This window comes from Triturus cristatus, chromosome 5_1 (assembly GCF_964204655.1).
Source record: "Triturus cristatus chromosome 5_1, aTriCri1.1, whole genome shotgun sequence".
Lineage (NCBI taxonomy): Eukaryota > Metazoa > Chordata > Amphibia > Caudata > Salamandridae > Triturus > Triturus cristatus.
In genome coordinates this window covers 644,860,682-644,876,366 of record NC_140587.1, presented here as the reverse complement: position 1 = coordinate 644,876,366, position 15,685 = coordinate 644,860,682, and the positions used below count along the sequence as shown (strand labels likewise).

The 15,685-nt window shown below is 46.0% G+C and overlaps 1 protein-coding gene across 1 annotated transcript in view; it reads right to left on the bottom strand.

Annotated features, from left to right (window-relative positions):
• Positions 1–15,685, bottom strand: part of SDR16C5 (short chain dehydrogenase/reductase family 16C member 5) — a 177,636-nt gene that overhangs the window by 106,420 nt on the left and 55,531 nt on the right. Inside the window, exon 3 of the mRNA XM_085605588.1 lies at positions 6,406–6,537. Coding sequence (XP_085461714.1) covers positions 6,406–6,537 — 132 coding nt within the window. The remainder of the gene's footprint in view (positions 1–6,405; positions 6,538–15,685) is intronic.

Here is a 15,685-nt window from a genome sequence, read left to right as displayed (position 1 = left end):
ACAGGTTTTTTGTTTTGCAATTCTTTATTTAGAAATCAGAACAAAACTGTGTGAAAAAGGGAGGGGACACTGACCATGAGATGCCATTCGCAAGACAATAATACAGCACTAAAGAATACAGTACAAAACACTGGCTACATGACAACCTGAGATTCCACAAAATGGGGACCTCAGAAGGGCAAGGAAAGGCAATATCACAGAGGCCACGTAGGTCCACAACAGCACACAACAGCATTATAAAAAAAACAGAGGTATGAGGAGGGGACTAAAAAGAAAATAAAAGCATGACAAAATAGGATGAAGAGTAAGGAAAAACAAACACGCTGGGAATCCATACTCACATCCAAACGTTTGGGGGGGGGGGGGGGGGGGGGAGAGAAGAAGGAGGAAGTTGAGTGAAAGGCAAGAGAGAGAGAGGAAGAAAAAAAGACGGGGAGCATGGTGGAAGAGAGATGTGAAGAAGGCTAACACTAGAGAGAAAGAAAGAGCAAATAATATAGGCACACATCTGCAAGGGTTGCGACCAGGTAGGCTCCCAAGGGCGAGGTCAATGTGGTGTCATTTAATTTAACATCCAGCCAACCTGTTAGGGGTGGGTGTCCAAGCAGCTAAGGACTAGTGAGCAGGGTCCTGGAGGAAGGGTGCCCAGGGGTGAAGAAAGTCCTCTTTTGTCCTGGAGGTGTAGACAACTCGCTCATAGGAGGCTGTCTGATACATAGTTGAAAGCCATTCATCATAGGAAAAGGGAGGGGGGTAACCCCAGTGGCAGAAAATGCAAGTCTTAGCAATGGCAAGTGTGGTATGCAAGAGACGGCCATATAGGTGAGAGAGGTCTCGGGGGTACGCAAGGTCATGTAGAAGGATTAGGGGGTAAGAGAGAGGGGTCACGACCGGTAGGGTCTCACTCAGTGTGGTGCCCACCGTCTACCAGAAAGATTGTAGCGAGGGGGAAGTCACAGAGGACATTCATCAGGTCACAGCGGTCATAGGGGCAGAACCAGCAATTTGAGTGCGGTAAGATGCTCTCTGCTTGCAGCTTCACAGGAGTCCAGTGACAGCCATGCAGTGATTTAAAAAGATAAAACTTCAATTGTGCCTCTCATGCCCTGTGGTCAAGCAGCTCCAGGAGTTCGGCCCAATAATCTGGTTCATAATCCATCTAGTCTGGTTTGCCATGTGATGTGGAGGCTATTGAGGAGCGGTAGGGGAAAAAAGATGACGGCTTTAGAAGCCAGATAACACCCACGGAAGTGGCCCCACGTGTGTAGATAGGAGACTACAGAGGAGGGTTGGATAACCCAGGGTCGCACACCCAGGCAATGGTTGAGGCAATGCCATAGCTGTAGGTACCGCCAGAGCTGGCAGGGTGAAAGATCAAATTCTTTGCAGAGTGTTGCAAAGGATTTGAGGGCACCCGGGTCAATGATCTGATGGAGACTGCTGATGCCTGCTGAGCTCCACGCCCCCTAGTCCAACATCATGCTACTTATATGTAGGGTTGAGTTGCCCCACAGTGGTGTGTAGTCATCAAGAAGGGGGTCCACCCCAAAGAGGAGTGGGCCTGTTGCCATGACTTTACCATGGCTTGCAGCATCAGGGAGGTGGGACCCAGCATAGGTGCACCACTCTTGTACAGTGGGTGCAACCCTTGCGGGCAACCCAGCAGAGTACACTCCGCTAGCATCCACCGCGGCTGGTCCACAGTCCCAGGGAGAATGCAAGCAAGCTGTGATAAGTGGAGGGCTAAAGCGTAGCGCTCAACCGAAGGGAGACCCAGGCCCCCACATGAGCAGTGAGCCAGGAGTTTGGCGCTGGCCAAACGGGGACAGGAGGCCACCCAGATTAAAGACCGTATACTCTGGTCCACGGAGCATAGTAATAAGATAGGGACCAATATTAGCAGCATACAAAGGACGCAAGTGTATCGTGGTAGCATCACCATTCTCACCATCTGTACCCTCCCCCATAATGAGAGGCCGAGGTGAATCCACTTCTCAAAGTCCAGCTTCATACATGTTAGCAGGGGATCGAGGTTGTTCACCACAATGCGGTCCAAGCCTCTGCTTATATAGTCCATTGAAAGGGATAGGCGGACACCGCCGTACTGGTGTTCACTCGCGACATGGGCAGTGCCTCACTTTTGTCCCATTTAGCCCGGTAACCTGAAAACGCTGCAAAGCCAGAAGGGAACAAGGGAGATTAATAAGGGTAAGTAGACATCTGCGTAAAGATAGACAGTGGACGTCCCAAAGGGGAAGGGGATGCCGGTGAGATGCAGAGATTGGCGAAGAGAGGCTGTGAGGAGTTCCATGGCAAGCTAGAACAGCAGGGGCAATACTTGGCAGCGCTGCAGAGTCCCCGTCCAGATTGGAAATGGGTTCGAGAGAACCCCTCCACAATTAACCTTGGCAGTAGGTGAGTCGTAAAGCCAACGGACTGTCAGGATTCCTGCCACAGCTCACCTCTCTTGACTGTCACAATATACCGGCATGACTCATATCATTCCTCCCAACACTTATGAATAAACAAACTTCTTGTACCCTGACTTTTGACCATATTACATGCTGTTGGTAATAGCTAGCTGCAGATGTTGTCCCCAGTTTTTTTTAAAGGCTTAATAGCTTTTACAAATGTTTTACCATGGGCATGCAAGGTCAGGTTTCAGGCGCCACGGAAACTTCCAGAAAATCCACCAGAATAAGCATCGAGCAACTGGCATAGATGACCTCAACGTGAACCTTCTGGAAAATAGTCCTCATCAAATGAATCCCCTGCACCTGTTCTTTGCTATAAGCAATTAGAATCCGACCTTTGTGAACATTCAAAAACACCTTCTAGAAGGCAGCTTCATCAAGTTAATTATCTGCACCTGTTCCTTGTTACTAACAGTTAGAATGTGACCTTTATGAACGCTCTAAAGCAGTCTTATTTAAAGACCGTCCACACGCCTCCCCTTCGCTTAGCCGCTTCGCCTGCCACTTACCGGTTTCCCTGCGTCAGGACTCAGTCGTGGCAGCTCCCTTGACCTTCCCGCTTCGACTGCACCACAAAGAACATACTGCATTAGTCTTACAATGGATGGAAATCAGATCAAGAAGAAAAGGAGAGACATCATGCTGCAAACAAAGGTAACCAGTGTTTTGTTCAACTTGTACATATATTGGCAGGGCTCTGCCAGAGAGGACTTTGGTGAAGTTAACCCTGTCCAAATTTGCTTGCGGGTTTGATGCCGAAATCATACTCACTACAGTTTCGAAAATGTTGATAAAGGTGCCTCTATGGACAATCTAAATGAAAACAAAACAACAACAAAACTAAGGATTGGTTGAGATTTGAAAAGCTTTTGTGAGGTGATACCTTGAGAGCTAGAGTTAGTACTAGATTAAAGCCTTATTATTTGTTTGTTTATAGGTACCATATCTGTCAACACCATTCATCAGACTGGTGTGAATGCCTGCTGAAGTGTTGCTGTTGAGTAGACAAGCCACAGCATCTTTGTCTCTACACACTCTCCCCATCCCAACCCCCATCCCCCTGGAATTTGCCATCAGAGCAGTGTCAAGTCCTATAAACTGAGGGCAAGTCTCTGGAGGATACAGACTTTGGCTACGAATCCCTCCTACAGGCCAAACTGCCAAAGGTTTGCAAAAAGGTACTCCCACTCAATTCTGTCGAAACCCCTTTCAGTGTCCAGGGTGAAGGCCTCATCCAGCAGGTCCTTGGCCGACCACAGGGTATGGGCGAGTGTGTGGAGGAGCAGTTGGGAACAAACCTCACCTGCTTATGGTTGATCAGGGTCAGGATCACCTTCTGGAGACGAGCCGCGAGGACATCAGCAAGAATCTTAATGTCCCCGTTAAGTTTGGAATGGGGTCTGTAGCTTCCATAGAGTAGGGTGTCTTTAACCAGCTGAGGAAGGACCGATATTTCTGCCCTTTTGAAGATGGAGCCATGGGAGCCTATTTGGTCACCCTTGCGGAAGGCTTCATAAAGGGAGTCCACCAAGTCCTCGCCCGCCCACTAACAGAACCCTGCAGGAAAGTTGTCTTCCCCAGGGGCCTTGTGGTAGGAAAGCCTGGAGATGGCCTGCGCTATCTCAATATTGTAATTTCCCACTCAAGCAGGTCTTTACTGGACTCAATAAGGCTGCCTTTGTGGTGTATAGGACCCAATAGAAGAGAGGAGAAGGCATTCCGAGGGAAAACAATTCCTGTAAGGTGAAATGTCCTGGTGGTGTTGCTCGGGTGAGGTGGTGCGCCCCAGATCTGGCCACACGCGTTTTTGAAGGGAGTGGGTCAGCTCCTTCACGTGCAGCACATCGACAATGGGGCCAAAAGAGGTGGCAGACGCAGATTGGTGAAAAAGACCCAGAAGATTCTGTAGAAGGCCCTTTGGGATGATGCAGTGAGGAGAATTGTGATCGGAGTCCACCTTCCTTCCAGGACACCAATGTGGCTGGAGTGGCTGTCATGGGCCCAGGGGTACCACCTCAGTCGCTCTGTGGGCTCCCAGTGCAAAGATGCAGGGCAGAGGCCGGAAGGCTAACCTTGAGAAGACTATGGGTGGAGTAGGCCATATGTACACAACTGGGTGGAGGAGAGCAAGTGAAGTGTGGCGCAGTAGGGCTACAGTGGGTGTGCTAGAGACCGCTGCCTCGCTGGGCATCCTCAGGTTCAGACCCCTGTATATAGTGGGCTCATGGCTTATGGGGAAAGATTCCAAACAATGAAGGTGCAGCCCAAAGTGCAGGGGTGGAGAAGGCTGGCGTGGTGATGCAGCCTCCAAAAGCAGGGGTTGCCAATGTCCCATGCATCAGTTCAATCGCAGGGACATGAGGCACTCACAGGGCTCAGGGTGTCGAAGGATGTAGGGAGTCCCCGAATACAGCGGAGTAGGGGGTCCAGACTGCTGCACACTCAGCAGGTGACGTTCGATGGGCCGCACCTGAAGGTTCCCCACGGGCCCCGGTGAAGTTGCGTGGTCTGCCTCAAGGCAGCAGCATTGAGCCCTCTAGTATGCCAGCTCGACCTTCGTGGGCATGAAGCGGGTGGCTGACGTGAGGCTGCACAAGATGTCGAATGAAGGTACAGACCCCTCAGTGGGGCCACAGGAGAGAACCTAGCGGTGATGGGTTGTGGTTATGGGCACGCGGGTAGAGGCAGGTGATGTCCCGTGCGTGCGGTGAAGGTGTGCGCCATGCCCCAAATTGAGGGCACTGTCCGCTGGCAGGGTGCAGGACCTCCTGTGAAGCCCAAGGTTAAACAGCTGGGTCTTTATCACCGCGGAGTCCTGTGGCGACAACTAGACCCCCCCCCCACCCAGTAGGATCGAGGGAGCTGATGGGAGCTGGTACTTACAAAGCTCCCACCACGTCAGAGTTCCGCTGCCATCCCAAAGAACACTCCAGTGCGTGGAGCTCTTCTGGTGAGTGGCCATCATCGACTGTGGCCCAACCACGCCCCCCCATCCCAGTCAACAGTCTCAATACAGCTTCAACCTCTGCTTTGTGGTTGCTTATTATTATTATTTTTTTAAACAAAAAGTCTGCTGAGTGGATCAAATACATACCGCAATAAAATAGATTAAATATTACAATTAACAAAAGATTTTTCAAGGGACCTCTGGACCTACAGGCGACAAAAACAATCAGGAGTGGGTGTGGAGTAAACAATACATGGCACACCCTAGGGATCGCTTTGCTTCCACACCTCTGGTGATGGTTAGGTTTGCAAAGACATCCATAATCCAGCTCGTTTTTAGGTCTCGCCTGAGACAGCACTTTAGCGCTGCTCTGGCGAGACTTATAGTAAGCGAGTTTTGGAAGTGCAAACAGTGGCTTTTCAGGCCTCCAAATACAGTGCATGTGCGTCGGCCGGGCGCGCGCACTATTTGGAGGCCTGAAAGCACTCGTTTGCTTTCACTTTCGCGGGCCGCACGGCCGCTTTGATGTGATCGCGATTACTTTCACACACGCACATACCCTACCACGGTCAGTCATTCCTTCGTGAGTTTAGCAGAGGGCACTTCAACCAGCTTACTACTGCATTTGCTCTTGCAGCTTTAAACAAGCATTTGCAATGCAATAGGTCTCACAGTTACACGAGTTAAAGCTATTGGCATTGTAAATGACAATGCCAATAGGCATTGTTATTTGCAATGTCAATAGCTCAAACTCCCGTAAATGCGAGACCTAATGCATTGCAAATGCTTGTTGTTCCAGTAAAAGGAAGGCAGGTAGTTTATACTCTAGGATTATTTCATCCAAGCAGCCATTAGGCAACTTTGCTTTTACATAAATCAGGACAGAGTTGTAGAACTGTTCGAATTGGAGAGTACAGATGTAAAAGAGACCGACAATAACATTGTGTGTGTTTGCAAAAGGCAACAAAGAACGAAATACGTTACCCAGAAATGCGCCATAACGTTAACCTCCATGGTTTTCTCGACCAGGGAGTCCGGAGAATCAATAAACTTCTTCCCAGTTACAATTCCTGCATTGTTAATCAGAATAGTAACATCGCCAACTTCTTTCTTCACCTTCAACAGACATTAAATAAAAAGAAAACCAATTACTGTCTTTATAAACCTGCAATCACCACAAAAAAGTCAGTACTCTCAATTTACAAATGGTATTATGTGATAGCGACAAACTCGGACCCACTGGGTTTAGAACTAACGCACAAAGTACGTCACATTGACGCGCGCGCTCATAAGAAACGTGAAATGAGAAACGCGAGAAGAGGCGGGTGGGATTCTCCCCTCTTCTCTCCCATTATTATTTGCACTTATAATACATTCTTTCCAATTCGGTCATTGTTCTGCTCTCTTCTTCACCAGTCGTCCTTGTTCCCTTTCACATTTCTCACTTCTGAATCTTCATTAATATTTAATTTTTGTACAGTTTTAATGCCCTCATATTCTCCACACATGCTCCTCTCCTGTCCCCCCCCTCACCTTCTTTCCTATTTCATTTCAGGGGGAGCTTGTATTCTACACTGTGCCTAATGGTTTGTAATTCAGATAGTGGGTGATCCAGAGGCTGTACAACAAAGCTTTATTCTGCAAAGGTCTGTCCATTGACATGTAGACCTCTGTTTGGACTGCTCACACACTGTTGGTACCACTAGAGAATCCTGATACACGAAGTGGCGACTGAATACATGGCTCACGGACACACAGTCGTAAGAACGCATACAATGGAATAGGGAACTAGAAGAGTTGACTGGTTATTCGACCTTTCATCATGCATCATGCATGTTTCTGCTGTGTAGAGGGGCACATCTTGCCCTGCTGGTCCAGCTTATTTCCTTCGCATTGTTAATTTATTTAATTGGAAATACAGAACATGCCTGATTTTAACCCATTTTCAGGGAAGGAAAAGTCTCCTGCATGGTGACAGAGGTGCATGCCAGCCCCTGAATGACCCAACAGCATGGATATCTTGAACCCTGGAAGTGATTTGTGGTCATGGGTGAACACGGATCATGCGTGTGCTCCATAACCTAGGCCTGTCTCATAGTAAAGTGGCCATTAGACCAGAAGGGGCTCATCAAGCGCTACCTTCGCAATGGAAGCGGGCTACTGCCCTTACCAAGAGTTAAGTGGCTAGAGGCCGGTGGTGGCAGCACCCGAGTCACTGAGTGGTGCCTATCGGCCCACTCATAGAAGGTTTCGATGCTGTGCACTCAAGTCATCCTTGGCCTAACAGTATGAAGCGCCGGGCAGCACAATACTTGCGCGTGGGGACGTACGTGTGCATGGTACATCAATTCAATGTTTACATTTTTTGTCTTTGCTCTAATTGAAAATATATCATAAAAGTACAATAAAATGCATTACCATACAATACTATCAAGGGAGGTTAAAACAATACACATAATAAAAATTAATTCAGATAAAATCCGTATAATACATGGCCTCTCCCAGTTACAGCCCACTTCTGAATTTGGAAGTATTTCGAGAACAATCAAAAATACAAATTTGAACTTGACATCCTGCGGCACAGAAATACAATTTGGTCTAACGACCGAAGCAAGAAGTAAGCATAACAAAAACCTCAAATAAAAGGGTCTGCTAAGTGTTTCAGCTAGTGCAGGGGTCACGAGAAACACCTCAGTGTTGCACCACGAATCAAGACAAGACCTAGAATATCAACACAAATCATGATGATAGGTCTCCCTGAGCAGGATCACAAATCGATGACAAATGCAAGCTACCGCTAATATGTCAGGTGCTAATCGTTAAACGCTGGGGAGAAAAAAAATCTGTGAATAAAATCCTATGGGATATTTACTCAAGGGGGCTTTTCTTAACGGATAAGCAGGATTTCAAATTAACAATAACTAACAATCAACATACAAATAATAATTTTGGGTGGAACCCACTCACCAGGGCACACAGCCAGATAGCACTCCTAAATGCCTCAATGTAAAGGGACACCTATCCTGCAGGATAGATTGAATGAAAGGCCCCAGGTAGATAAAGTGCTAATGGTGCAGTGTATTGAATAGCAAGAGTGGTTGGGGGCATACAATCAAAGGAGGGCCAGCATAATATAAAAACAGTTGAAACAATAATAAAACAATGTAAAAGCCATCTAGGATCAAGCGTCTTCCTTCATCTTCGTTACATGTCTAAGATAAGTATAGACAGCCACTATTACTTCATTGGGTGCTAAACATTGGAGGAAATAAAGATCCTGTTTGCAATGCGTCTTATAGAAAATTTGCTCAGGAGGGCTTTTCATGGTACGAGATCTAGGTTTGGAATACAAACTGCAGAAAGACATTATGTTTAAAGAGCTTTGTGCAGAAACCTTATCACAGGGGCATCAATTAAGGTTGCGCTTCCAGTTACTACAGTGGGGAAAAGAGACTAACCTGTGAAAAAGGATTAGTCTAAAACTCATTAGAAGGAAATCCTGATGGGGTGCACGCTAAGTAGCAAAAATGGCTGGGGGAAATCAATAGGGGCCAGCGAGATTGTAAGAAATAACGGAATGGCAGTGTTCTAGCTTTGTCCCTACTATGATTGCCGTACTGTGTATAACACATCTCTTATTGTCCTTTTGCTCAGGGTGGATCAAGTTGTGGGATTTTCAAACACATCCGGACTGGACAGGGTTGAAGCCATATCCTGGACTTCCCTCAACCATGGAATCTCGAGTCCAGGGACAGGGTGTCTTTGATAATCGCTCTATTTAAATCCAGTGCCTCATGCTTCCAGACTCGGTGTCACAGCATGACTGGGTGAGTCCGTATTTTATCCTCCAGAGGTAATAGCCCTAGCTCCAATTAATAGTAGCAGTACATTGGGGGAGTGAGAGCAGACAACAGGTAAATCTTTTTTCAGTAATCTGAAGCGCAGTTGCTTTGTTGATTTTCCAGACCCAAGCCCCATAAGTCGCCACACTTAAGCATTTAGCCTGATAAATTGTCAACATATGATGGACAGATCTTTTACCCAATTTTGGGGCAAAGCAAAAGAGGGCATTAATGCTCCTACCAAACGTTCTGTTTCTAATCTACTGTTGCAAGTACCAAGACCCTTTTTTGTGAATGGTCACACCAAGATAACTAAAATCGGTTGTCTCTTGAATGAGATTAGAGTACAGAAAAAATGTAGGTTCGTCATTGCGCTTGGAACTGCAAGACGTGACAAAAGTTAGACTTATGTTAACTTCAGGTACAACCCTTCCAAAAAGGCTAAAAACTAGTCTAATAGGTGCTGTAACACCATGGGGACATGGCTCATGAGGACGGCTTCCGCAGCGTACAGCAGGGCTGTTAAAGGGCACTGACCAACCTGGTGAATGTCCCTGCATGTTGAAACCGAACTCCTGCTCCAGCTGACTGGTATAAAGAGTGAAGAGGAAAAGTGCAAGTACACAGTCTTGCCTAACTCCCCTGCGAACACCGAACAACTCAGAGCATTCAAACGATCCCCTCCCCCTGAGCCTAACCGAACGGAGGCGTTGAAGTCGCAATATATTTCACTAATGGAGTTAATAAAGGATCTGTTCACTCCAAGACCTTCCATAATATTCCATAATTTGCTATGGGACACACGGTCAAAAGCGCTGGACCGGTCCATGAACCACAAAAATAGAGCGCTCATTTTAGCAATGGTATACTTGCGCAACAGAAGGGAAAGGTTGAGACTGATCCTCCATCCCCTCCTAAACTCATACGGATGTCTGAGAGTATCATAGTCTCCTCAACCCAGGCCTCAAGATATGACAATAGAGCACGTCCCAAGACTTTCACCATGAGAGAGATAGGGAGATAGCAGCTCACGTCCCCTCGGTCCCGCTTTTTCAATATGTGCACAATGATTGATCCCCTAAAGCAGAGGAATCTACGAAAGGAATATTGAGAGATTGTCCGGGGACACTCCACTCTTTCCAGGGAGACAATCCACAGATTTCCAGTTTACTCTTTCAATTAATGGCAGGGGCTCATGTTATGCACAATATGTTATAGCTGTGGATACTATGAGACCACTGGCTCTCATGAAAACACCAAGTGAATCGATACACATAAGTTAATCAGTTCTCATTTCACCCAACATGGAGCTAAGGGTGACGTGTGATTTTCCAGGCATGGGAGACAGATACAACTTTCATGCAGAGGAAAACCCCCGTGAGAACTGGGATCCGAGCCACCATCATAAAGAACAGGAGGCAAAGTGTGAATTTGGCAGTGAGAAACATTTGAAAGGGCGCTGGTAACTTGCAGGTATTCATAATCACTCCTGTGCCATTCTGAACCAACAGCATCTCTAAGAATGCCTCCGCGTGATGAAACCGGATTTGTGGGGCTCAAAGATAAGGGGGTAGGATAACGCCGTTTGGCTGAAATAAGACCTTTATGCCGAAATCGAAGAAAATATCCCTAAATTCCCAGATCTGGTTAGCTATTTCCTGGGTAAACAGGAGGCCACAGTAATATCCCTGCCTCCCATCGTTGGATGGGGCCTGAATTCAACAAATCCAAGATAGTTAGAGGTTATATATTATAGGCCCTTTAATGTGCCAATCAATTTAACTATGGCACTTCTGCCAAGTATGTCATATTTGCCATTGGACAAATAACTAGGGAGCATCTCAAGTTTATTCCTTTGCAAACATGGTTTGCTAATGTCCTTTAACCCTGTAGATGATGTCACACCGGGCATTTGCCGGACGATGCTCACGGTCCCTAGGGATGATACTGTCCACATTCAAAGGTTTATGCTGAGGCCCAAAATATAGGTATATCTAAACCATGGTCACCTAAACCTTGGAGTGTTGGACTACCTCTTGCTTTGTCATACATTTAAGCCTCAAGACACTGGTCAGATGCTGATTGATTAGCAGCACTTCTTCCTTGGAAATGACGAGTTCATCGCTGTTACTGCTAGGTAGTAGAATTTTTGGAATTCCCATAGATTACTGGACTTTCCCCTCACAGAAATGTGATTAAGTATATGGGTTTGAGGTTTGCAGACATTCTGGGTAAGAGAGCAAAGTGTAATCCACTTAAGTCACACCACCTAGTTTTCAGAGATGTCTTGGTTTAGTAGGTGGTGTGACTTGTGTAGATTACACTTTGCTCTCTTATTCAGAATGTCTGCAAACCTCAAACTCACATATTTTAATCACATTTCTGTGAGGGGAAAGTACAGTGATCTACGGGGATCAATAAAGTTTTTACTACCTAGCATTCTCACACTTCGCTTGCTAAAAGCAGTAACTCTGTTGGGGCATGAGCGGTTGGGGTGCAGTCTAATGCTAGTATGGACCGGCCCTGAGACCAATATGTAAAAAAGAAGCCCAGTGCACAAAGACTGTTTTGCCTCTTATGAGGTGGGGGCATGGTCTGATGCCAGAGTGGGCCATCCCCACCCTTTCTTTTTAATAAGACATTTAAAAAAAGCTCCCCCTGGTGGTCTAGTGGGCTTTGCTGTCTTGAGGGATGAATGAGGGTAATGTTGGTTTAGTAGGTTTTATTGGTGATGCTAATTCCTGAACTGAAATATCACAGCTACCTACATTGCCAAAATGGGTCATTTTTAATGATGAAAATGTGATGCCTCCGTGTTGTATTTTGGGCCAGTTCCTGTTGCCGGAGACAGGCCCAACCAAACAACTGGAGTACAGTTTTTATCAAGAGAAGTATGGGAACACAGAATAGAATAACATTTGTTATTAGCAATTGAATTTCTATCCATTTGTGCCTCCCAAATAGAAGCTAGTGTGCAAGAAAGAAATCATTTTGCAGGCCACGAAGAATTATAACAAGCATTTGCAATGCAATAGGTCTCGCATTTGCGAGAGTTAAGAGATACTGGCATTGTAAATGTAAATGCTTTTTACTTCTGTGTTTTGGAGTGGAGTGGGTGTATGTGGTGTGTACTGGAATGGTGTGTTCAAGTTAATGCTGCGTATTTTTGGGCACAATACAATCCAGTAGATTTATTGAAATATCCGTATGGTGAGTGTTTGCTTTTAAAAACGAGACCTACAAAGCACAGATATGTAACAATTCTAGAGCGATTATTACATAGAGAATAAAAAGGTAGGTGTGAGCCCAGAGCAGTCAAAGTATAAGCAGTACAGAGCACTGCAAAGTCCACCATTTTGCTCCTTAACCATGTGCAGGAAACTTCACACTATTACTGCGAAGACTAAATTAGGATTACATGCATCAGCTTTGAGTATGCCACAGGTCAAACAGTGCCATCCGCTCTCTGTATATATATTTTTTTAATTGACGCTTTGAAATGCACAGGTGTCTTTGTGCAAGTGACACATGGCGACTTAATTCAGCTACTAATGCGCTCTGTGAGACCAAAATATATCTCACACCTTCCCTAAGAAGCTCTACCCTGCACCTTTAAAACAAGGGCCAGGTGGGTGACAGGTAAAGGACTGCGTACCGCCAATGACTACAGATGAGCGCTACATGTGACTGTACTGTACGCTGTGATGTTATGCCTGTGTATAGACCTGTCAGACACAGTACAATGCTCGCGTAGCCCTGTAAGTATCGCTGGAGGACAGAAGAGGCACAGCAGTGCCGGAGGATGGGAGCCCATGACCGGTCTCAATAAGAAGCGGTCTCTGGCTCTTGAGCTCAGCGCTGCACATATGCATTAGTCACGGGGAATGAGGTAACGCCCTGCACAGTCCGGAGAGCCTGCCCTCTGCTCCAAGTGCTGCGCACGCTGCTCTCCGGTGACATCATCTGGTGCTTATCAATCCAAACCGGACTCAAAACGTCTTTGGAGAAAAACAACTTGTTCTGTCCCTCAACAGACGATAGGAGTATACAAAGCATGTATAGCTACAGCCATAAATGCTGCAAACCTCCTGTTTATTCACGGAAGGGTTGGGGAATGCACAAAACTGTTTTAATCAAATTGTTTAAAATGCTATTTAATCAAAAAAGCATGACACAGGAAGACGTGGCTAATCACACTGAAAATACAAGAGTAAAGCTTGACATATCACAGAATCTGTGAGTGAAACAAGTAAGCAAAGGAAAGTAGGTCTTTGGACTATATAGGCCACCAAGGTGCAGACCGGTGACTCCCACACACACAGCTAAAGGAGACATTCAATGTGTTTTTAAACCTAAAACCGCATTTATGAAAGTTAACAAAAAATGTCAAAATATTGCATCTGTAAAAATCGTTCATCATTCGGGTGCCACAAAATTAGCGAGGCCATGTAGCCAAAATGTTTTGAACTATTGTACTCTCGTTCTGAGACCCTCTAAATGGCCGCAAATACCCAAAAAAACGATCAGTCCTGGATCCTCAAACATGCTGCCCTGCAGTTCAAAACCAAGCACCCCAGTGTGTCATACTAGCTCCCCCCGCCCCATCCAACTATAAAAGGGAAAAATGTATAGTCCACAATACTTAGCATATTTATTAATATTTTTTAATGATGAAAAAAGTACTTGTTAGGGAACTAGTCTTCCCCCCCCCCCCCCCCAACATGTTTTTTTTATTTTATACAAGAACACAATAGCACTTCTGTTACAGGGTTAGCCAGCCCTAGGTTGTCCCAGGTGAAGCTTATACATCAGTGTCCTAAGACAGGACATTTGTTTAGCTAACCCCCATAACGATCCATCCCAATCCCCGCAAAGTAACCAAAAGAAAATGTGACATTTCTTTAATGTCTGACTGAGCAGCCTGAAAAGAACCAAAATGATGCTGACATTACATACAACACAGTGAAAAATACATTAAGGTGTGCTCTCATGCGCCAACTCCCAAACCGCTGAAAGTGAAACTATGTCCCTACTTGGCTCCAGCCAACAGACTATCGGTTTATTGCTGCATCTTATACTCCCTACTTCGAACAGCTGTAATTCTGTGCTCTATGTATCATATGCCATTTTCAATTTGGGACCTTGTATAATGATCTTGGTTTGTTGTAAAGCAAACCGATATAAGGATGTAAAGCGTACATTTGCAACTATATGCCTTATGTAACGATCTGCTACTTTGTAATTTTGGACCTTATTAAAATAAATAAAGTGGAGGTCAGGGCAGGTGGTGGCAACGCACAAAAAAAGGTAGGTCCTCTTATTGTGAGTCCTTTGGCGAAACAAAGAGCGCTCTTTTCTGCTGCCTAAAGCACTTATCACCCCCCTGCTGCGGATAAGAGGAATTGCGTCGGCGCTTTCAAAGTGGGCAGAGTTGTCAACTTTTTGACTGTGATACCTTAAAAGGCACCAAACACTTTAAAAAGAATGGAGTCGAAATTAAGCATTCCTTTTAGCAAAAAAACAAAAAACAATTACCTCATACTTGAATGCCACTCTACAGTGTGTTTACCTCACTAGACGTGCCACCGTACATTCCCGTGTGCATTGCTGTAAATTTCATAAACAGACCTTGGAACACGCTGGCCTTGATGTTCAACTTGAATAAGACTGGCACCGCGAATAAAGCACGCCACTCCCACACGGGGGGCGGGGAGGAGCGAGAGAGAGAGAGAGGGGTGTAGGGGGTAGCGCGAGTGAAAACTGGGTGAGGGAGGGTGTTCTTTTTTTAATCCAGTGTCCCGCCGAGACCGGTCCTCATTATTGGTAAACCCTGACAAACACACAAAAAAACTTCACACACACACATCGCTGTAAGGGCCACGGCACTGCGATGAGCAGTTCCCGCAATGTGTATAGTTATGTCCGTACAAAAGAGTTTGCGCTATATAAATATGGAAAAAAATAAAAATTATATATATATATATATATATATATATACACACACACACACACACACACACACACACACACACACACACATATATACACACGCGGAGGGGAGGGGGGTATAAATGGTGAAGATGTCAACTATAGCAAGTGGAGGGCTCAGGTTCCCATTACCTGACCCCACGCCATGCTCGGTTGTCCGATGCCGGTCAAAATAGCCTGCCTCATCTGCCAAACTGGGAGAATGGGAAAAACATGCCCAGCCGATTACTAAACGTCGGTGCAGGCCGTGTAGGGTGTAGGGCTCAACAGCTGGGACTGAGAGAATAGAGTGTGGAGAAAGCACCATGAAGTCACTCAGCTGTCCACAGCGGGATATTTCGAGGAGCACGAGCAGGGTCCCTGGTATCATGAGATGCCGAGCCGTGGTGTTTTACACAGTTATAGATTGGCTTCATAATGCATCATTTGCAGCA